Here is a 22,875-nt window from a genome sequence, read left to right as displayed (position 1 = left end):
AGGAGGAGGAGGAGGAGGAGGAGGAGGAGGAGGAGGAGGGATCCTATTCAAGTAGCCCCTGGTCCTGCCCATTTTATGAAGATTTTCATAGCTCATGATACCACGAAAAGCCCAGGGGGCTCTTGAATCAATGGAAGATGAGGATGATGGCAGAAATGAAAGTCACATTTAGATTACTCTTTGTAGCAAAACAAGCTGTAACTGAAACAGTCTGTAGTAATGGATGAGGATTGGCAAATGTATTGATAAACCTAGAATAAAAGTTGCATCTGGAGCACCAGCCTTTATTGCAAATTTACAGTAAGCAAATCTTAACTTGTTCCTTCCTTACTTTTACTCTCCCCAGAACTAGAGAGGGTCCTTTCGAGATCCTCCTTCCTGTACCCCTCCTTTGGACTCAAATTTTGTTTATTGGATTATTGTCTAGGCCAGTGGTCCCCAACCTTTTTTGTACCACGGTCCAGTACCGGCATCACAAAATGATCCGCGGACCGGTACCGGCATCAGTGCGCATGACCAAGGCAAGGCGAGCCGAACGACCGGGCAGCCAGCCGTCCCCCGCTTCTCCCCGCCACCTTCAACTCCTCCTTTGTACCTTTGTCGATGGGCTTCGCTTTGGGACGGCTTTGGGACAGTCGCTTGGCTCGCCTTGCCTTGGGTGCTGAAAGAATCCTCGCGCCTTAGTTTCGTTCGAAGCCCCCCCCTTCGATGAAACTAAGGCGCGAGGATTCCTTCAGGACCCAAACGCCGCTTTCCAACCAGAAAAGCTCACCTGGAAGCACTTTCTCGTCAAACAAGATGGTGACGCCCAGCAAACCGGCGGCCCGGTAGGAAATGTTCCACGGACCGGGACCGGTCCGTGGCCCGGGGGTTGGGGACCCCTGGTCTAGGCCATGGGCCTTCAAACTTGACAGCTTTAAGACTTGTGGACTTCACCTCCCAGAATTCCTCCTCCAGTCATGTTAGCTCAGGAATTCTGGGAGTTGAAGTCCACAAGTCTTAAACTTGGCAAGTTTGAAGACCCTTGGCCTAGGCTGTCGCTATTCTTCCTATTTCAAAACATCATTCCTACATGGCATTACGGATACCAGGTTTTCAGCAGGTTATGGTAGAAAAAAGGGAAAAAAAAGTCTTGTTGGCTGCTAGGATGGGGTACTCCAAGGGTGGGATTCCACCGGTTTGGACCCATTGGGGCAAACCGATAGTTCTGGTGATCATTTGGCCCCACCCATCCGCCCCTGTTCTTTTCTGTGCTTCATTTCCTTTTTTTGGAGCACAACTGATTCGCTTGGCAGAGCGGTTTTGCCGCGCCTCCGCTGTTTTACTCACCGGAGCTGCAGTAGAAGGTTAAGTATTATAGCTGAAAATGGGCTTTTTAAAATGGTGTGCATGCGTGCCAGAGGTGGTATTCAGCAGGTTCTGGCCAGTTCTGGAGAACTGCAGAAATTCTGAGTAGTTTGGAGAACCGGCAAACACCACCTCTGACTAGAGATTTTACAGTATCCATCCCCTGCCACACCCACAAAGCCTTGCCCACAGAACCGGTAGTAAAAAAATTTGAATCCCACCACCGATGTGTGCGATCACCAAACTGGTTGTTACATCGGTTGAATCACACCACTGGGGTACTCATCATAAACAGTGTCAATCACCCCATTGTATCAGCCATCTTGGCTTTTATGACCATACCCTGCAGGCACACTTTGGGTCTGGTACCAGAAGAATCAGTTAAGAGACCGTTTCAAAATAGCAACAAAGTTGGGGATTTAATTTGTACCAACCATATGGAGAAAACACATCAGGAACTTCAGCACGACATAATTGTGCTCAGGAAGTCTGTGTACAATTTCTTTGCATCTGGTCACTCGCAAGCTACTTTCCACACCTATGAGAAAAGACAAGGGATTAACCATTTCATTCACCGCTTCTAGCTGAATCCTTCTCCCGAAGTTGCCTGGGTGAATGAAACTTGCTTCCTAATTCAGTTAGGTAAAAATAAACGCTCCCTTATGTTGAGTTTGATTCCTCCATGGTACATGCATGTAATATTTGGGGCAACAGTAAAGAGGATGAAGCTAAAAGAAGACAGGATCAGCAAAATCTGCAGATCTAAATATATAAGAAAGACTACTGGAAAATAATACCATATCCCATTGCCTAATTAAGAAGATGCACTAAGTATTTTTGTACACACATTCACTAATAGCTAAATATATTCAGATTAGGAAGCACGCTCAGATAATCCTCAATTATTAGGAAGCATGGCTATTACTAAACTCCACCCCTTTTTATACTGCATTAAGCATGCAAAAGAGGACAGGGCTTCAATTGTGGGTATGGTCGCCATCTCGGCTTTTTAGACCTCCTGACTCCCCTTGTTCCCAATTTCTTATTTATTTTAATTACTAAATGTCTCAACCCTGCTCATCTTTTTTGAAATCTGCCAAGATCTATTCAATGCAGGCCCTACCACAAGGCAGATGGTTTCTTTAGAAATTTTCCTTTCTATGGTCATTCAATTCCTTTTGCGTAAGTGAAGCTTACGCTTTTGTGAAAGCTACAATATTTTGGACATGTGATGCGACACCCCCCAAAATATGGCATGCTTCACTTAATCCTCCAAGGAAAGATTGAAGGCAAACGAGATCCAGGCAGAACAACATCATCATGGCTTCCAAGTCTAAGGGACTGGTTTGGACAAAACTCAACAGCACTTTTTCATGCGGCTATTGATAAAAATAGAATCGCCAACATGATCACTATGTCCGATGATGGATATAACAATAGCAATAGCACTTAGACTTATATACCACTTTATAGTGCTTTACAGCCCTCTCAAAGCAGTTTACAGAGTCAACATATTGCCCCCAACAATCTGGGTCCTCATTTTACCCACCTCGGAAGAATGGAAGGCTGAGTCAACCTGGTGGGATTCGATCTGCCAAAAATTGCAGTTGGAGTAGCTTGCAGTACTGCACTCTAACCACTGTGCCACCGAGGCTCAATATGGCACATGAACTCTGGACTTGTCACCTAAACAATGGCACTTCAGCTGAACTTTCCACTTTGGGTTATTCTAGCAAAATCGTACTCAGATGAGCAGGGAATGCCCCTATTTTCCTTGAGCTCCACACCCATATTGAGAACCTTCATCTTCTCCCAAGTCAGGAGGTGCTCTAGTCACAACATAAAAAGTGAATTTCTTGTTCATCTTCCTTCCAAGCAATCCCAGAATTCAAAACCCAGGTTTCTTTCTTCCATCTTTTCAACAGTCATGGAATTGTTGCTGTCCTTTTTTCCAGAACAGGATGTGGAAGGCTTTTTCATTGTGTTTCCATAACCACCTTCTCTCTGTCTGGGGTTTTCTGCTCCCACTTTGCCACTTCAACTTTATTCCCAACCCAATTTCAGTCTTCCCTTTTTTAAATTCCTGAAGATGTGAGTGAGGAGCAGGACCAAAGAAGTCCCTATGTTCTTGGCCAATCAAATCTTGTAGGCTTCGCACAGGTCTCACAGAGCTCAGAGGAATACATGCAATAAATACCCTGAAAAATCTGATATAAAGGTGAAAGCAAATTTCCAGCGCACACAGTTAGAAGGGGTGCATCACGACACGTTCACCTCCTTTGCAGAGATCTACATCTCTAAGAACTATCTAGCTTCACCATGTTATGCTATTCAGAAAACGTGTGGTTACCACTAGAAAGTACACAATGAGTCAAAGCCATGTATTTGTGGAAAGTGACTCACTAGTGATTTGAATGATCTGATCATACATCGGGAAGGTCAGTAAAGGTTCAGGAAGTTCTCGGAGAAAAGCCTTCAGGATTACTCCAGGGATGTGAATATCTCCATATTCATCAAAATCAACAGTTTTTCCTGCCACAGAAAATTCCAGAGAATAAATATAAGAAAATGTAAATAAGAGGATTTAATTCAAGCACCCTTCATACCCTTTTCCTAAGTCAGGAGTCAATTCAGTGATTTAAGCCTCGGTCAATCTCACCCTTGGGCTACTGCAATGCATTCTACATGGGGCTACCCTTGAAGAGCTTTTGGAAACTTCAACTGGTGCGGAGTGCAGCAGCATAGACAATCCTTGGGGCCGCTAGAGTGGCCCATGTCACATCACTCTTCCATGAGTTGCACTCATAACTGGTTTGCTCCTGAATGTAATCCCTGGTGTTGTTTAGTACTAATGAAGCCCTGCATGGCATAGATTCAGGTTAATTAAGGAACTGTCTTACCGCTATGGGACAGGCCCGCCCCACTCATACCGACAGAGAAAGCATGCTGCAGATTCTGCCAGTCAAGGCATTTCAACATGGCCCTTTGGAACATCTTTTCCCCTGAGGTGAGATTGGCTCCCATTCTCCTAACCTTCTGCAAGAGCTTGAAGATCTGGCTGTGGCAGTTACTTTGGGGCTCCAACCGGGGAGTAGTACACTGGGGGGGGGGGTTGATCACCTAACAGCGGCTCCCACCTCACCCCCACACCCTGCTCTCTTCCTCTCCACCTTGTAGTTACAATGTATATATTATAATTTTATTGTGATTTTACACATTTGTGTGTGTGTGTGTGTGTATGTGTGTATGTGCACGCACGTGTGTGTACATTAAATACATATATGGGCATCAACATCAAAATAAATCTGTCATCTTATCTGTCTGTCTGTCTATCTATCTATCTATCTATCTATCTATCTATCTATCTATCTATCTATCTATCTATCATCTATCTATCTATCTATCTATCTATCTATCTATCATCCATATCTATTTATCTATCTACACATCTAACTATCTACCCATCTATCTACCTATCCACCTACCCACCCACCTATCATCTATCTATCATGCATCCATATCTATCTATCTATCTATCTATCTATCTATCTATCTATCTATCTATCTATCTATCTATCTATCTATCATCTATCTATCTATCTATCTATCTATCTATCTATCTATCTATCTATCTATCTATCATCCATATCTGTTTATCTATCTACACATCTACCTATCCACCCACCCACCCATCATCTATCTATCATGCATCCATATCTATCTATCTATCTATCTATCTATCTATCTATCTATCTATCTATCTATCTATCTATCTATCTATCTATCATCAACCATATCTATCTACACATCTAACTATCTACCCATCTATCTACCTATCCACCCACCCACCCACCTATCATGCATCCATATCTATCTATCTATCTATCTATCTATCTATCTATCTATCTATCTATCTATCATCTATCCACCTACCTACCTGTCCACCCATTCACCCACCCTTCCATCCCTCCACCTATCCACCCACCCATCATCTATCTATCCATCCATCCATCCACTTGCCTACCTACCTACCTATCCACCCACCCACCCATAATCTATCTATCCATCCATCTACCTATCTATCTTATTTTGATGTTATAAGTCTCCCACAGTCACCCTGCAATGAGATGGGCAGCACCCCATTTTCCTTACCTATCCAACTACCCACCTACTTCATAACTTCAAGACCCTTCTTGCTACAGCTACAATTTGAACATTATTTCCATATTTCCATTGGCTGTAAGATGGCTCAAAAGCAGATCTTTTCCACTTAAGAGAGTTTGTGAAGTTTATCAAAAGCTATATTTATTTTTTTCAAAGTAATTTGATTTTATATCAGAAAAGAGATAGAGTAATCTTATACTGCCTATTCTTTTTTCCTTATTGTGGTGACAATGGTATGTTATTATCTAGCAGCAAGATATTTGCATTTTAAAAACATTTCATAAAATGACTCGTGTCTTTCCCAAATGATTTCTTTTGACATTGTATCTACAGGAAAAAGCAGTAAAAAATAAATAAATAAAGCAAAAAGCAGAGGAGGTGATATTGCTGTTTAGAGAAAATCAAGCTATGCAGGATTCACAATTTGTCATTTCATAGCTGTTATGAAACCATCAATATAAACTGGTCACGATTCATTGTTCGAACTGTTTTAAATGCTGATCCTAGCTTCTTCCTTCTTGATTTAAGGTTAAGATGGCATCTCTCCAATCTATTAAAAGACCTAGTGTGGTGGGGACCAATTCGAACTGGTTAAATTAAAAAGAAAAGTATTTTCCTTGTATATATTTTTGGGGACTGCATTTTTCGTATCTAATTGGGGGAATCAGGATATCCTTTCTTCATAAAAATACAGAGTGGCATTTGTTTAAGAAATCATCTATCTAATATTTTCTTTTACTATGAGAGACCAGTAATATGCACCAGAGAGATCGAAAGACCAGTGTTCATGAGGGACTAAGGTAATTAAATCAAGGAGGAGAGACTGCTTGAATCAAGGGGGCAGAAATTGTGTTCCTGAGGTGGCATTTAATTGCCTGTCTTCCCTCTGTAATCCACTTCCCAAATATTCACAAGCCCAAACTGAGAGCCTTGGTTGCCTTTTTTGATGCTCTGCATAGGTTCTAAGAAGGTGAAATGTTTTTCCTTATGCTTTGCACCTTGACTCTATAACTCCTCCTCTGGGACAGCTCGCCACGGTTAACTCACTGCGAGACAATTTACTACAGAACAAGAGTTACACTAACATCAAAGAAACGGTGGAATATAATCATTAAAGAAAGGATGCCAAAGGAGGGACAAACTGAAATGTGAATGACAAACATTAAAATAATTCTTAAAATAATTTTAAATAATTAAATGGAATTGTTGAATCGTTCCATGAAGAGTTGGCCACGGTGAGCTGTCCTGTGTCCAACTGGCCATGGTGAGTTGCTTGCAGCGAGTTGACCCATTCTGCCTTTCATAGCTGCACCTGTTCAGGTGTGCACAAATTTTTCACTTTGAATGTTTGACCACTCTCCCACCCAACTTACAGATGCCCTTATGCCTCACCTGTCTAATATGGCATTTCATTTTTTAAAGGGGTTGGTGATTAATCAAACAAGTAACGGAAATGAGTCTACTGTATGTTTGCATGCCAGGTGTTTTTTGTTTTTGGTTTTTTACCTCTTGCTAATAAAAGAGCCACTTACCTTGATTGTAAAGTTTTTGAATCTCTTGAATACTTTTGATGCCCGCTGATCTTCGAAACAGCCCTTCTGTTTTAAGTCCTTGAAGAGGGAAGGATTAAGGTTACTTTTTGCCACTATCGGTCATTTGACTTTCCAAATTAATTACTCAGCATTCTTGTGAATATAAGTGTCATTTTTTTCCAGTACGGGTTCATAATAGCAAATTGTTGCACTTGTTTCACCAGAAATCTGGTGAAAGTAATTTGTCTCTGCTTTTGCTGTATTGTTGTGATTGTTTAGTGTTCAACATCTCTGCAGGCAAAGAGTGATCATCCGAGGCCAGTGTTCTTGCATAACAAAAGCATTTATGCAGAGACGTTTACTCAAGCACAGTAAGACTTCAGTAGAAATCTAAGCTCCAATTTGCAATCTCCCATTTTATGAGCTGGAAAGAACTGAAAATGAGGCTATTGCTTTGCCTGGTTGTATGTGATGCTGGGTGCACGGAAGAAGCAAAGGGCTCACAAAGACATTTGGTAGTTGGTTTCAAAGAGTGAGAACAATGTTGGTCACCACTTTATGGGTTAGTGTAAAATTCCTCAATCCTGGCAACTTGAAGATGTATGGAATTCAGGGAGTTGAAGTCCAAGCACCTTTAATTTATTTGTTGAATCTATTTGCCCTAACCCTTCAATTTGCCAAAGTTAAGACCTACAGGGTTAGAGGTTCGCACTTAAGGATACCTGTGGAGACTCCTTCACCTGGGAGACTGGCTTTTAATCCCCTCTGCACTGACAGGGCTCTGAGACCTCCCTTTGCCTTGACCCAAAACTTTTTAATTAACAGGTTCAGATTAACAGATTAACAGAGTTGGAAGGGATCTCGTAGGTCATCTAGTCCAACCCCCTGCCCAAGCAGGAGACCTTTACACCATTTCTGACAGGTGGCAGTCAGTCTCTTCTTGAAAACTTCCAGTGATGAAGCTCCCATAACCTCTGAAGGCAACTTCTGTCTCATTGGTTAATTGTTCTCACTGTCAGAAAAAATTATCCTTATTTTCAGGTTGAATCTCTCCTTGATCACTTTCCATCCATTATTCCTTGTCTGGTCTTTGGTTGCTTTGGAAAATAGCTTGACCCCCCACCTCTCCTCAAATATCCAGGCCTTCAAATATCCAGGCCCTGAACAGCACATGCATATTTTCATGCTTTGATTAACTATTCTTCTAGCAATAGCAATAGCACTTAGACTTAAATATCACTTCACAGTGCTTTATAGCCCTCTCAAAGCTGTTTACGGAGTCAGCCTCTTGCCCCCAACAAACTGGCTCTTCATTTGACCGACCTCAGAATGATGGAAGGCCGAGGCAAGGTTGAACCAGTCAAGATTGAACTGCTGGCAGTTGGCAGTCAGCAGAATTAGCCTGCAACCCTGCATTGTAACCACTGCGCCATCACTGGAGGAACGCGAGATCTTTTTTCAAGGAAAATCGCAAATACAGTAGTCCTTGACTACCTAGGCTAAGCGATGCAGCTGTTAAATGACTCTAGCTTCACCCACTGTTTGGTAGAAGCTGCCTGGAAAGGTTGCAAATGGTGGACATGAAACCCCTGGGATGCTGCCACTGTTATAAGTACATGCCGGTTGCCAAGGGCTCAAGTTTCGATTATACGACTGCAATGGTCTTAAGTGCAAGGACCAGTCAGAAGCCACTTTTTTCAGCATTGTCATTCCTTTGAATGGTTGTTAAACAGATGGTCATACGTTGATTCATACCTGTGATACTTTTGCAGCTGTTATTATACACCAAGCCAGTTTACGGTTGTTGGGGAAAAATATGCTTTGTGTTTAGGTTGAAATGGTATTCTGTCTTTCAAAATGTGTTCCAGGCTAATGTGAATTTTCCACGTTATTGAGACCTCTTCATTCCATTTCTATTGTTTTGGGAAAAGAAGCTACTCATTTTAGAAGCCATGACTGAAATAATAGATCAGCGAAATAATAGATCACACATTACACCGTTCTTCCTAAGTACAATCATCAAAGCCCAGGTATTCCTCAAATTACAACCACTTGTTTAGTGACCATTTGAAGTTACAATGGCACTGTCAAGTGTATTCTGACTGCTTTCATTTCTCACTGCTTCACAGCTTAACAACAGATCGGGGAAAGGAAAGGAGAAATTAGAATGTGTATTCTAGATCAGGGGTTGGCAACCTTAAACACTCAAAGAGCCACAAAGGTCCTAACCAGAAGCCCCCTTCAATTCTGGAGCCGACCAGACCCTATGGCGGTTCCCCCACCATAGAGTCTCCTCCTAGCACGGCATCCTTTTTCCTCTACCTGTCCTAACCAAAAGCCCTATCAATTGTGGAGCTGACTGGCAACAGGGAGTCGCAGCAGAGGGATGAAAGAGCCACATGCGGCTCCAGAGCCATAGGTTGCTGACCCCTGTTCTATATGATAGCAAGAAATGGTCTCATGGACATTTTAGCTGGTGTCCACCAAATCTGCACACACCTGGACATCTAACTGGACAATGTGACCTACACTAATGGTGGGGAAGGAGGATTCTATACTTTAATTCAATTCTTTTTTAATCTGTTCAGGTTCTGAATTGTATTTCACTAATAGAGTACATGTTATACCCAGCAAATGTTCAGTATTATGAGTTACAAGATTTTCAAATTCAGTCAAATTTTTCACTGTCCTCCCTTCAAATGCACAGGTATAGAATAGGTGATACCTGGCTCAACAGCAGTAACTATATAGTTTCCCATACAAATATTAGCCAACCCCCATCTTGTTTAGCTTTCTGAACAGGTAAATGAATGACAGACAGTAATTAAAACAAAGCAACAATGAAAAGTTGATGAAAAAAGTTTCCAAAGAGCAAAATCAGTTATAAATCAACTCACTATATGTCAATCTAATTAAATTGATTAAAGCATTTGATGCAGAAAAGATAAGGTCAGCAACAGATGGACTCTACAGGAGAGGACACTCCAGAGATTAGGACCCATCACTCAAAAGCCACAAGAGGATGATTGGGTCCTGCCTCCAAGACCTGAGATCGGCAGATGGGGATATTAGATGGTGTTGAAGGTATCGTCGTAGGATGTAAGCTGTTCCGAGTACGACTGCCTTTTGCAATTGACTGGTGGTGAATTGTCAATGCCTTTGGTGTTCAAATGGTGCTCCAGTTGTTTTGGGGTTGTACCCAAGGCAACTATTACTATTGGTATTTCTTTTGCTTTCTTTTGCCACAGTTGTTATTGTTATTACAATTATCTATTTTTATGGCTTTATTACTTTTAATGTTGTAAGCCACCCAGAGTTGCCAGGGTAGCAAAAAAATTAATAAAAATAAGTAAGTGAGTAAATACCAAAAACATTTTCTCAGGGAAACTACCCACCCTATTTAAATTTGTCTTTGCCTCCAGCCCTCTCGACCCATTTGTATTTGGATATAATTGTGGTTGTGTCTCTTGTCCAAATGTACCCCTGGCAAAGTTCTCCTACTGCACCTTCTGGATGAATTAGATAAACAGATAAGCAGAGTTGGAAGGGATCTTGTAGGCCATCTAGTCCGACCCCCGCCCAAGCAGGAGACCCTACACCATTTCTGACAATTAGGAAAGGGCCCTGCTTATGTACTTCATAGCCATTGATGTCATTGTTCATCCCAAAGAGGAAAAGTATGTGTGCACACCGATGCTTACTTTTATGTCAGATTCAGACTCCTCCCCCTTTCTCTTTTTCTTCTCCTTCCAGGCATTCAGAACTTAAATGGAAAGCTCTCTTTATTTTTCCAAACCACAATAACAGGGAGAGTCAAGGCTGGACTAACATTAGGAAGTCAGCTTCCATGGCTGAAAGAGACCTGTGTGATTTTTCACTTTTCTTGTGCTGGTTCTGAATGTTTGTGAAATGGTTTTTACATTCTGCCTGTGTTGACATTTGCAATTCTTTGCTTTAAAACGGAAGTGAATCCTTACCTCTTTTTTTCAAGTAGGCCACTATGTGGTTCATTACAGGTGGGATTAATTCTCCTTTGTTTTTAGCACGGAGGCTGTTGGAGAAAAGAAAATAGGTCGAAACATGAGCTGAAAAAAAATCACAGCATTGGAAAAGGGATCTTGCTTCTAATCTGTTAACCTTCCTTTCATTAAAAAAAACGTTTCAAAAAGGGGGGCAATGCTTTGATTTTGATGCCATGCCTGCCATCTTGCAGATTTTGACACATACCCCCATACACAGAAAAAAATTATTTGATAGCAAATTGTTACTTGGAACATCCAGTGTGAAAAGAAGATCAGTCTTGGAGCTCATTCAGCATAACTTCAGAAGAATTCCTTAGCAGGGTAAAAGCAAAATATGTATCTTCACAGAACGAGTTTTTGAACTTTGTTTAAGGAAATATGATTTATTTATTATTTATTTATTTATTCAAACAATCAATCAATCAATTTCTGTAGCCACCCGTCTCAACCAGTGACAGCTTACTATTCTAAAAATATAAAAGCAATTAAACATTTAAAAAATTAAAACAATAAAAGTATCCAAAATAGATATATACAGCAGCTTAAATAAATTAACCAATTAATAGTAAAGTCAAGAAATAGGATCCTTAACATATTGAGAGCTCCAGGCCCAGGGATGCAGCCAAGGTTTTTAAGCCTTACGAAAGGCCAACCAGGTTGGGGGCCACTCTAATTTCCAAAAGGAGAATATTCCACAAAGCAAGGGCATCTGATATTCTTTGGAGACAGGATCTGCAGCATGACCAATCTGGTAGATCAAATTGGATGGATAGAGATTCTTGAGAAAAGGCAATCCCTTAGGTAATTTTGTCTTCCTTCCTTCCTTCCTTCCTTCCTTCCTTCCTTCCTTCCTTCCTTCCTTCCTTCCTTCCTTCCTTCCTTCCTTCCCTTCCCTTCCCTTCCCTTCCCTTCCCTTCCCTTCCCTTCCCTCCCTCCCTCCCTCCCTCCCTCTCTTGTGTAGCCATGGAATATCCTGGCACGCCCTGGTTCATACAATCACAAACCAAGGTTCTGAGAAAGGGTCACCGTGAATTCACCTCTCACCAACATCATTCCTAGTATTGATTATCTGAAGATTCAGAGGTGGAAAGTTGTGTGTTACAGCCATAGATCTCCCTCACTTTCTGGAAATTAAACACCCAATTTAAGTTCAACAGGAGAATTCTGTGAGATGACAATGATAATTAACTGGTCTTAACGAATTCGATGTCCATAAATGGAAAATTCTGTTATTTGAGGAAGGTTATAATTTAGTAACAAGATTTCTACAATGCTTACTCCAAAGAATTTCAGGCAGCGTGCAATCTCTATGGTGCGGGGGGGCACTATCCCAAAATCCCAATTTCCTAACGCAAGCTGGGACCTAAAATAAACCCAAGAAAAATGATGACAATGCTCCCGCCAAGAAAACATCCTGAACATCAACTCATCCGAATGTTTTTGTTGATCTTGAAGTATAGAAGGTCTCTGGCTGACTTTGGGCCATTCTGCTTCTCCCAGCCAAATCAAGTCCTCAAAGTTATTATCAGGTTACATTGAAGGAGTCCCTCTCTATTTGTTAAAACAAGTTACAAATCTATCTAAAACAGATATGAAAGCAATATCGGGAGACATAATTGAGTTTGGCTTGAAATATGAATCTGGCCACTTAGGATTAGTTCCATGACCCCAGCGGAGAAGCCCCCACACCGTATTTAGAAGCACCGTTACAAGGAAAGCTTTTAAGTTTGCTTCAGACAGAAAACATGGGATGTTTATTCCTTCTCTGATTATTCTTTCGCCATTGTGGCTCTCTGCATTTGTCTTAAGCAAAGGAGAAGTGACACCATCGGTAGCTATTAATAACTTAGACAGGCAGAAAGTGTCAGCTTGTATTAGTAGGCATTGCTCTTCAAGAAAGAAGCATCTCTGGACCGCTCTTTAAGTGTGATAAGAAATTCCCTTCATGCATTCTTTGAATTCTCTTTCTTTCATTCCCATTTTTTTAAAAAATAAAAGAGTAGCAAAAAAAAAAAAAAAGCCAAGCTCATGATTTTTCAGTGCCCTGTCCTGTGAAGTGGGTTGGGTCAAGAATTGACACAATAGGGATTCCTGAATGTGTTTTTTTATCATTGCTGGGTAGAAGAAGAGAAAACCTGGCGGAGTTTCTCTCTAGAGTACGCCATCTGATCCCAAGCAAAATCAAGACGGGGTTAGTGTGAGTTCTTTTTCAGGACTGCCTTTTCCTCAGGATTATCTAGTATTATTTGCAAGTCCCTCCAATCGTTTGTTTACTCTGACCTTATCCCCGATCTGCATTCCTTTACAAGCCCAGAGGTGGAGGTGATGGTCATGCCAATAAGACGCATAGCACATAGCATGTCTAAGATGCCATCCAGGAGGACCAGTTGATCTTTGGAAGGGGGCAGGTTCCATTCAGCAACACGGTCAAATAAAGCAGGGGGCTTACTACTGAAGGCTGACTCCAAACTGCTGTGTTGGAAGAGGAGGCCGCGGTGGAGGAGGTTTTGCTGGAGGAAGGGATCCGCTCTTCTGTTTCATCCGAAGCTGAGGTGGAGGAGGTTTTGCTGGAGGAAGGGATCCGCTCTTCTGTTTCATCCGAAGATTTTCATCATGTCTGGTGGGGAAACACAATCTCAATGCTCAAGAGATAAAATGTTTGGTTCCCTTTATATTCACTGAAACCAAACTCATTAGTGGATGAGAAAATGGTGAAGAGATGAGGAGGAAGCAGAGGAGAAGAAGAGGAGGAGGAGGAGGAGGAGGAGGAGGAGGAGGAGGAGGAGGAGGAGGAGGAGGAGAAGGAGGCAGAGTGTCAGCCTTGAAACCATATTTTACTCAGAAGCTTCAAGGCTGCCACATTTAGTGCTTGGGAATTTGGGAGGGGGGATTTCATAGAGGGGTGGAAGATTAGACTCAACAACATTCTTCTCATAAAGTCAAGGACATGTCACCCTGCACCTAGAGAGGAGTGTCTGGAGGAATGTTTCCAGTTGGGACGATGTTTGGTTGGACCCTGTGATGGACTGGTGGGTAGCAGGGGATGGGTTTTGAATTTCTATTGGGAAGGGAAAACTTCGAACTCTCAGATTCGGGTTTTCCCAGATGTGCCAACATGATTTCTTTAACAAATTCTTACTTGGATGAACTTTGTTTCTGAGTGCTGAATGAAGATGGGGAGTTTCATTGGAATGCTGACACAGAGAGGAGAAGGAGGAAGAGGAGGAGGGGGGAGGAGGAGGAGAAAGGAGAACGAGGAGGGGAGGGGAGGGGAGAACGAGGGGGGGGTAGGGGAGGAGGAGAAGGAGAACGAGGAGAGGAGGAAGAGACCTGAAAGGATGCTAACAATGGGTATAAGCTTGCTGTTCTTGCTAATATTCCTTTCAGGACAACAGAGAATATGACTTTGTGAGCACTGCTTCAAAAGTGCCTGTTTTTCTATTTATTAAACAATCTCATGGTTCCCCATACGCATTACTAGAAATCCAACATCCAAAGAATAAGCAAAAGAGAATACCCATTGCCTGTATTTTTCCTACATTATCTTCTGGCTATGGAGCTCATCACACTGAGAGTGTAATTCCAATGTTTCTCAATCTTGGCGGTTGTAAGGTGGGTGGACTGGCAACTCAAGAGCAGGTCAGGGATGTTTTGTGAGTTGACTTACCAGCCATCCTGGCTGGGGAATTCAAGGAATTGAAGTCCACTCAGTTAACAGTTGAGAAGTATTGCTTTAGAAGACCCCAGATCCCCTCCTAAACAGTTCTTAAAGTTGCCAGGGCCGAGAAAAACAATGGGATAATCTGTGTATGCTGCCAGGTGTGTCTTCTTGCTTGGATAATGCCAAGTATTTCAATCAGAATAGAGCTGGGAGGGACCTTGGAGGTCTTCTAGTCCAACCTCCTGATCAAGCAAGAGACCCTATAGCGTTTCAGACAAGTGGCTGTCCAGCCTCTTCTTAGAGACCTCCAGTGATGGAGAAGCCACAACTTCTGCAGTCAAGCTGTTCCCCTGGTTAATTGTTCTCACTGTTAGAAAGTTTCTCCTTAATTCCATTGTTTCTTGCTAAATCATGTACAAAGTACAAATCATGGACCGCTTGTTATGAAAGGCCAAACCCACTGGTTGATGTCCCAAAGGGTGTTTTTTTCAAGAGGCAGCTCGACTTTCTTGTTTTTCTTTGAAGATGTTTCGCTTCTCATCCAAGAAGCTTCTTCAGCTCTTTAGAGGTGAAGCAGCTTATTAGAAGAGAAGGGAAATGTCTTCAGAGAAAAACAAGAAAATCCAGTTGCCTCTTGAAAAAGCACCTTTGGGACAACCATGACCTCCATGGCTGAGAATCTCAATAGCCACTGGTTAAGGATTACAGTCAGAGTGCAAGTTTTGTTTTCCTCCAGTGTCTCAGATATACAATCTCACCAGAGGGATCATCCAAGCATGTTCATGGATCATCCAAGCATGTTCATAAGCATTCAGTGGCAGGCCCACTATGGACAAGGACACCACAACACTCCAGGAATCAGCTTCAAAGGCTCATGTTGATTATGATGCAAAGTGCGTAGCTCTACAAAGTGCAGCCTAATCTAAATCAGTCTTATCAAAATCCATGCAGGCCTCTGAGAAAAATAAAAATAGCTATAAATATTAAAGTAAGAAGAAAAATCACATACCGAATCACTTCTTCAGGGATATTCAGGTGTTCGTATTTCAGGTGGTCTCTCAAGTCACTTAAGTAATTCAAATAGAACACCTTTTTTCCAAACTTGTGACTGAAAACAGAGAAGTTTTATCAATATCAATAACTGGAGCAGGAGGAACACCTGAATTGTTTATTAGACAGTACCAGAATGGCACAAAAAAGTGGCAGCAGCCATTTTCATATGATCAAACGTATACGCACCATGCTTGTGATCAGTCTGATGAAAATAACTGTGATTACCCAGGGTGGGATACAAAATAAACACAGTCACAAAAACAGGTGAATCCCCTTTTATTCCTTCACTTTGCTTCAAAGCTCCAAATATCCTTGACTGGAGACAAAAAACTTCCCCCAAGCAGTTACAAAAAGGAGGAAATGCAGTTTAAACTAAAAATGCCTATAAATGAGTAAAAACAACACAAACCACATTGAAGCAATTAAGGGAACCAGGCAAGATAAGGGCTTGAAGACTTCCACAGATATCGGAACACACACTGGGAAGGACGCCAAACTCAGAGAGGAATGACAGACTAGAGATATTTCCATGCTTTGTTTCCAGCACTTGCCCGTACGCATGCCGGCCTTTTAACCAGTTCTCACAGCTGCAGCCCATGAAGAGGATCAAGGCCCCTTCCTCCCCCATACATCATGCCATTCACGTCTCTCCCTTATCCTCTCTTCCTTTCGTGCCCTAGGATGGAGAGGGTATGGGCCTGGGTCTTCCTCTGACTGTCCAGCCTCCTCCACAACGTCTGGAGCCACACTTCCACTCCCTGTCGGATGTTCCTCCTCTCCCTCGGAGTCAGTCTCCAAGCGGAGCATGACAATAATTGTCTTTCAGAGTAGAACTTTTAGATTAGAAACTATTCTTTCAAGAACTCGACAAAAACTTCATCTTAAGAATGTAGGGGAAAGCATGCCCTGTTAGAAGATTTTTGGTTGACAGTGATGTCCCAATTAGATAGCCCAGCTAGGCCCAGAGGCTTCCATGGGGAAGAAACAGCTGTGTCAATAAATCAAAACTCTGCCTGTTATTATATATGTCAACTGTAGCAACACTTTTATATCCACACAAATGGAAAGATAGAACAATTCCTTAGAAAGCAAGAATGGATGAGAAAAGTGACAAAGATAGCAAAGATGGCAAAATTAACTGCTTTAATTAAAATTAAAGAACATATCTAGTTTTATTTCTACTTGGAAACTGCTACTGGATTTTATGCTTGAAACAGAAAAAAAGTGAAATTTTGATTTGGGGTTTACATTAGTTTGCTGTTAAAGAAATGGCTAAAGTATGGAACAGTAAAAAAGCTGAAGTTGCAATCGTATTTTGTACTTTACTGCACTGAAAACAGTTGGAAGTCAGTTGGGTTTTTTTTCCCCTTTCCCCAATGTCCCACAGCTTTCTTCCCCTTCTTTTCCTCCCTCATTTCCCTACTATCTTTATTTTCATTTGTATTTTATATTATGATAAAGTTCAATAAAATTATATTTAAAAAATCAAAACAGTGCCCAGGGCTGCTCAATTAAGCCCTGCCCCATTTTCCCATGGAAAGCGAACAGAACAACAGCAATAGCACTTATGTACCGCTTCACAGTGCTTTACAGCCCTCTCTAAGCGGTTTACAGAGTCAACATATTGCCTCCAACAATCTGGGTCCTCATTTTACCCACCTCGGAAGGATGGAAGGCTGAGCCCACCTTGAGCAGGTGAGAATCAAACTGCTGGCAGTCAGCAGAATTAGCCGACAGTACTGCATTCTAACCACTGTGCCACCACAGCTGATGGGGAAGATACAATTCCACAGTGCCCTTCCACATGTTATCTCTAGCAGAACCAAAGCAATGTAGTAAAACACCAATCATTTTGAATAATTTGTCACATAACTGTGCATAACTCTATCATTTTCCCCCAAAAAGATATGTTGAAATGATGGACTCATATTAGAGCCAAAGACTCAAAGAAAGTTGATGGCGACCAAGAAACTTCCCTTTCTTTGAGAAAATGTTACATTTGCTCTCCCTTTTCTTATTAATCCAGGTAGTCCTCGACTTATAGAGCCCAACATTTTTGTTCTTAAGTGAGCCATTTGTTAAGTGAGTTTTGACTCATTTCATGATCTTTTCGCCACAGTTTTTAAGTGAATCGCTGCAGTTGATGTGTTAGTAACCTGGTTGTTAAGTGAATCTGGCTTACTATTCTGACCCAACCTGTTTCTCAGAGAGCAAACCCAAGACAAAGGCAGCAGCACAACCTTTTAATGTTTCATCTATGAATCTTGTTTCTTCACTGATAAAAAGGCTGCTTCCAACTAATTAGCTCCGACAAGAAAGAGCCTTGCCAAGTTTTTACAAGACTGCCAAAAACCAACAGAAATAGTTAAAACCCAAGAGTCTTCCAATACTAACTGTAATGTTCACGAGGCTGAGTTTCAAAATGTCTTTGCCTTCTGCAAAGGTTTGTTTCACAGCTGGCTTTTATACTCTTGAAGGAAGGGCCATTACCTTGCAGCCTTACTCCCGAGTCGCCTGTGCTGTTGTAGCTGCTCTTTCCTGCGAGCAATCCTGCGCACACGCACACTTGGCACAGGCTCCTCGGGAACCTCCTCATCACTGTTGCCAGCCCCCACATTATCTGAAGGCAGCAGTCTACTCCCTAATGCTCCTGGCCCCTCATCTGAGTCCTCGCTCTCCTCATCCGTTTGCACCCGCTGCCAGCTAACCACAACACTTATCCCTTGACTTTGCTTGTCAGAAGGTTGCAAAAGATGATCACATGGCCCCAGGACGCTGCAACTGTCATATGTATGAACCAGTTGCCAAGCACCTGAGTTTGATCACATGATCTTGGAGATGATTCAAAGGTCATAATTGTGAAAAATGGTTGTAAGTCACTGTTGTAACTTTGAACGGTCATTAAATGAACTGTTGTAAGTTGAGGACTACCTGTACTGTAATACAGCTCATCATCAAACTTTTCTCTGAAGATCAAAGTGCTTGGATGCATTAATTTGTACAAATCTATGATGAAAGGGAAAAAAGTAACGAAAAATAGGACCGATAAAAAGCAGTACTGGAAAAGCATTAGAACACTTTGCTTATAAAGCCCACATATAGTGTTCAGACTAAAGTCCTTTGAAAATGTGTCTCCTTTCCTCCTTAAAAATGCTATTATGAGTTCCAGAAATAAAATCGAGGGGATAAGTAGCTATGCCCAAATATTTGGTCAGGAATGTGCAAAGCTGCTATAAGTTAACATGCCATTTTCAGAACAAGCTCATTAATTTTACTAGTCAAAGTAACCTTTTAAAAATTGTCTTTAAAAAAAAAAAAAACACAGCCATTTTTCCCTACAATATCAGGCATATCAGAAAAGCCATAAACTGGAATTAAAATGGATTTTAAGCATTGTTGACTTTTCTGGAAATTATTCTGTAAAAAGCTTAGCGAGAAGAAAAGCCTTTCATAATTACTCAGAGTAGAGTGGAAAATATGTATATCCAAGCTCCCTCTACTGGAAGGTAGCATGAAATAAATAAAATTCATTCTTTCAAGAGACAGAATTAATTGACCCAAAGAGAAGGTTTATGCTAGAAAGAAGCACTTTTGCAGAATTCATATTCTTGATTTTCAATGTTTTTAATCCTATATAAGCCTTCCAATACCTATTTCTAATCAATTAGTTCCCTCTGCCCCCAAATTGATCCTTAGAGATAAGATCTCTAGTGTCAGAGTTGGAAGGGATGTTGAAGGTTTTCTAGTCCAGACTCTTGCATAATCAGGAGACCCTAAACCGTTCCAGATAAATGGGTATCCAATCAACCAAATCCAGTTCAGATACAGTAGAACCTCTGGTCATAATTATAATTCGTTCCATAACTTTGGCAATTTCTTCATCTTCTAATGTTTTGCCTTCAGGAATTTCTGAGTCAGGTGTTGGGTTTGATTGCCACCCAAGTGTGCATTCGTGACCAGATTCAAAAATTTGGTGCATTTTTGGGTCGGAACCCAATTTGGTCGTAGTCAGAAGCATTCGTGACCAGAGGTTCTACTGTAATTTGTTATTCATCTTGGAAGTGCTTTTAGGTTCTGCCAAACATTAACGCCTAGGAAATCTCACACGCATATCCAGGTAAGGAGGGACAAGTTAGACAAAGTTCACAGGTTAATCAAAAAATGATCTAGAGACTTGAACATGTGTCCTAGGAGAACAGGTTGAAAGAAGTTGAGAAGTTCAACTGAAAGATGGAGAGGAGAAATGAAGTCAATGTTCAGGTTTAAGTAAGAGGATGCCAGAAGGAAGAATGGAATGGAATGGAACAGAAAAGAACAGAATAGAATAACATCGTTGGAAGATGGTCAGGACATCTTTCTAATGTCACAGAAACTAGGTTGATATTGATTTTTTCATCCATACTCTGTAGGCACCCCTGAATGTGAGGTAGTTCAGGCCCATGGTTTTATTTAAAGGCAAGGAAAAAGAAGCCCAATTGGCTTGACCTCCTATTGCTCTGCACGCATCGACCATAAACCATGGCTTAGATTATGGGTGGAATCTGATATTTTTGAGGTTCTTCTGCCATTCCTACTCTTCTGAATTGGAGGTAAAAGGCATCTGGTGCAGAGGTGGTATTCAGCCAGGTTCTGACCAGTTTGGGAGAACCGGTAGTGGAAATTTTGGGTAGTTTGGAGAACCGGCAAATCCCACCTCTGACTCTGACTGGCCCCGCCCCCCATCTATTCTTCACCTCCCATTGAGTTCCAGATGATTGGCTGGGTCCTCTTTTGTGGCCTTGCACAGGAGAATGGAGCTGGAAAGCAGGTTAGTGGGGTGGGGAAGGAATGGGGATTTTACGGTATCCTTCCCCTGCCATGCCCACCAAGCCACACCCACAGAACCGGTAGTAAAATCTTTTGAATCCCACCACTGAGTCCTGCTGGGACAACCAGCCAAGGGAATTCCTGAGGGCTGACACTTCATTTTAACCCTCAACATAAAAAGAAGAACAGGACTAACAAGGTTCTTTGTGGCCCTCATAGTGGCAACACAATGCAATAAACCCATTTGCTCGCTCAATTAATTGAACAAGCACCTGATATTCTTTTCCTCCATAATTACAACACATTTTTCAGGTGAATCCCAGTGGCCGCTACAGAAGCTCAGAGCCACCATACTGAAAAAAACAGAACTGGCATTGCTGTTGTTCAAATGGTTTCTGGGGATAATCTCTTTGGCGATTGCCAGGAACAGGGGTGGGATTCAGCCAGTTCAGATTGGTTCATGTGAACCAGATGTTAATTTTACGTCTGGTTCGGCAAACTGGTAGTTCCAATGACCAGCTTCCTCCCCTCCCGCCATGGTGCAGGAGGTCAACTAGGCCACACCGATCATGGCCATGCCCATCCAGCAACTGGGCAGAGAACCAGTGGCTAAAATTTTTGAATCCCACCCCTGGCCAGGAAGCAAAGGCCAAATGAAATTGGAAGGCTCAGGCCATACAAATGGGGAAAAAACATCTAGTCTAAACAGGTTTAGTTGGAAACTTGGAAGGAAAACCACATCTTTATTGTTTAAAGACTACTGACTCCCCCAACAATTTCAGTCTTCATTTTTTATCATTGTTATAAGTAAAAATTTGGTTATTACACCTGAGAATATAAAGAGCCGAACTGAAGCCATTTTATGTTTGCAGTTTGAACTTTTAAAGCTCAGAACAGTTGTGAAATGTGTTTTTGCTGGACAATTATAGCAGATTGCAAAACTATGTACTTGGCATAAGTTAGAGGTATGTGCTGGGGTGCCCTGACATTATAAATCACATTAAGAGATCAGATTATCAAAAGTCTGTTGATTCATTTTTATGTACTTCTCACATCATGCAGATGTTTCCAGACACCCCCCGAAGAATGGCAAAAGAGAAAGAACTTAGCTTTCCTTCTGTACCTCATCAGAGGTTTGAAAACGTTCCGAATTATCCTGATGAAGTTGGTGGGGTGTACAATGTAGAGCACTTTCAGATTCTTCTTGTATCTGCAGAAAAGAAAATTAAATGGCTTAGAGGGCTTCCAAATGGTGTGGCGCGAAGCAGCTGCCAAGCGAATGAAAGCAAAAGTTTTCATTACTGGGATATTATGCACTTGCCTTCCAAGTACATCTCATTTAAAGGGAATTGAATGCAAAATAAAGAGAGGAAATGGTCAGTTTTAGATGGAATTCAAGTAGGTGAAAATTATACAGCTATTACATTACAAACCACTACCTAAATTGTTTGGTGCGAATAATGAAGACAGAGGGAAAAATAAATCTCTCCAAATGATAAGAGCGAAGTGCCTGAAATGGAGAAAGAAAGAAAAAAAGGAAGAAGAGAAAAATATCTTTATAAATGCAGCTAACACACACACACAATATCACACACACAATTTGACTTAATGTTTATGTTTCAGACGTATTTGTGCTTTGAATTCGTAAAGAGAGCTGGAAGAGAAAATGAAGAAAGGTGATGAAAACTAAACAACTTGGCACAAATAAATTGATCTCCACACAGTCTTCATTCTGAAAGGAGACTCAAAATCTGCAAAACAGCTGGCAATGTGATATGCCTGCCATCTTGTAGATATTGGCTGCAGCCCCCTGCATGTCCCTAAAATATGTCCTTATAAACCAATGAGAAGTTTGTTTTGCCAGTTCAGCAGTAACAAAGTATAGCGATTTTTTTCTATGACATTTCTATTTTTTTTTTCAGTATCTGTGTTTGTAGACAAGTCCAGCCAGGATCCTTGCAGGTAAATGATGTACTGTGTCCTTACTGGTGGCTGGCATCACCATAGTCTGCTGAATAACTGGGAATTACTTCTCAGTGCAGCTGTAATGGCATTGAAATTAGAATTTTGACGTCCAGTTGCTGTTTTCTTCCCTCTTATTGTGATGGAGGGAAGTGTTGGAAGAAACATCCACCTGCTTCAGTTCCAAGCTGGGAGAAAGACACTTGAAACATGGAGGCTGATGGGATAGACGGGTTTAATGGTGAAGCAGAACCACCAAGCACATGGTTCTAGGCAGCCGGCCACATGGGTTTGAGAGAATGAGGGGGGTATTTACACCTCCTCTTGG

General features: G+C 41.6%; 1 protein-coding gene across 1 annotated transcript in view; it reads right to left on the bottom strand.

The window, feature by feature from the left end:
* Positions 1–22,875, bottom strand: part of ARHGAP8 (Rho GTPase activating protein 8) — a 53,487-nt gene that overhangs the window by 6,231 nt on the left and 24,381 nt on the right. The window contains exons 6-12 of the mRNA XM_026702581.2: positions 21,709–21,795; positions 15,736–15,834; positions 13,515–13,682; positions 11,021–11,094; positions 7,044–7,121; positions 3,751–3,879; positions 1,782–1,885 (exon numbers count right to left, since the gene is read on the bottom strand). Of these exons, the coding sequence (XP_026558366.2) occupies positions 1,782–1,885; positions 3,751–3,879; positions 7,044–7,121; positions 11,021–11,094; positions 13,515–13,682; positions 15,736–15,834; positions 21,709–21,795 (739 nt within the window). The remainder of the gene's footprint in view (positions 1–1,781; positions 1,886–3,750; positions 3,880–7,043; positions 7,122–11,020; positions 11,095–13,514; positions 13,683–15,735; positions 15,835–21,708; positions 21,796–22,875) is intronic.

Source organism: Pseudonaja textilis, chromosome 5, assembly GCF_049901715.1.
Source record: "Pseudonaja textilis isolate UNSWEBS1 chromosome 5, rPseTex1.2, whole genome shotgun sequence".
NCBI lineage: Eukaryota > Metazoa > Chordata > Lepidosauria > Squamata > Elapidae > Pseudonaja > Pseudonaja textilis.
This window is presented reverse-complemented; position numbering and strand designations above follow the sequence as displayed.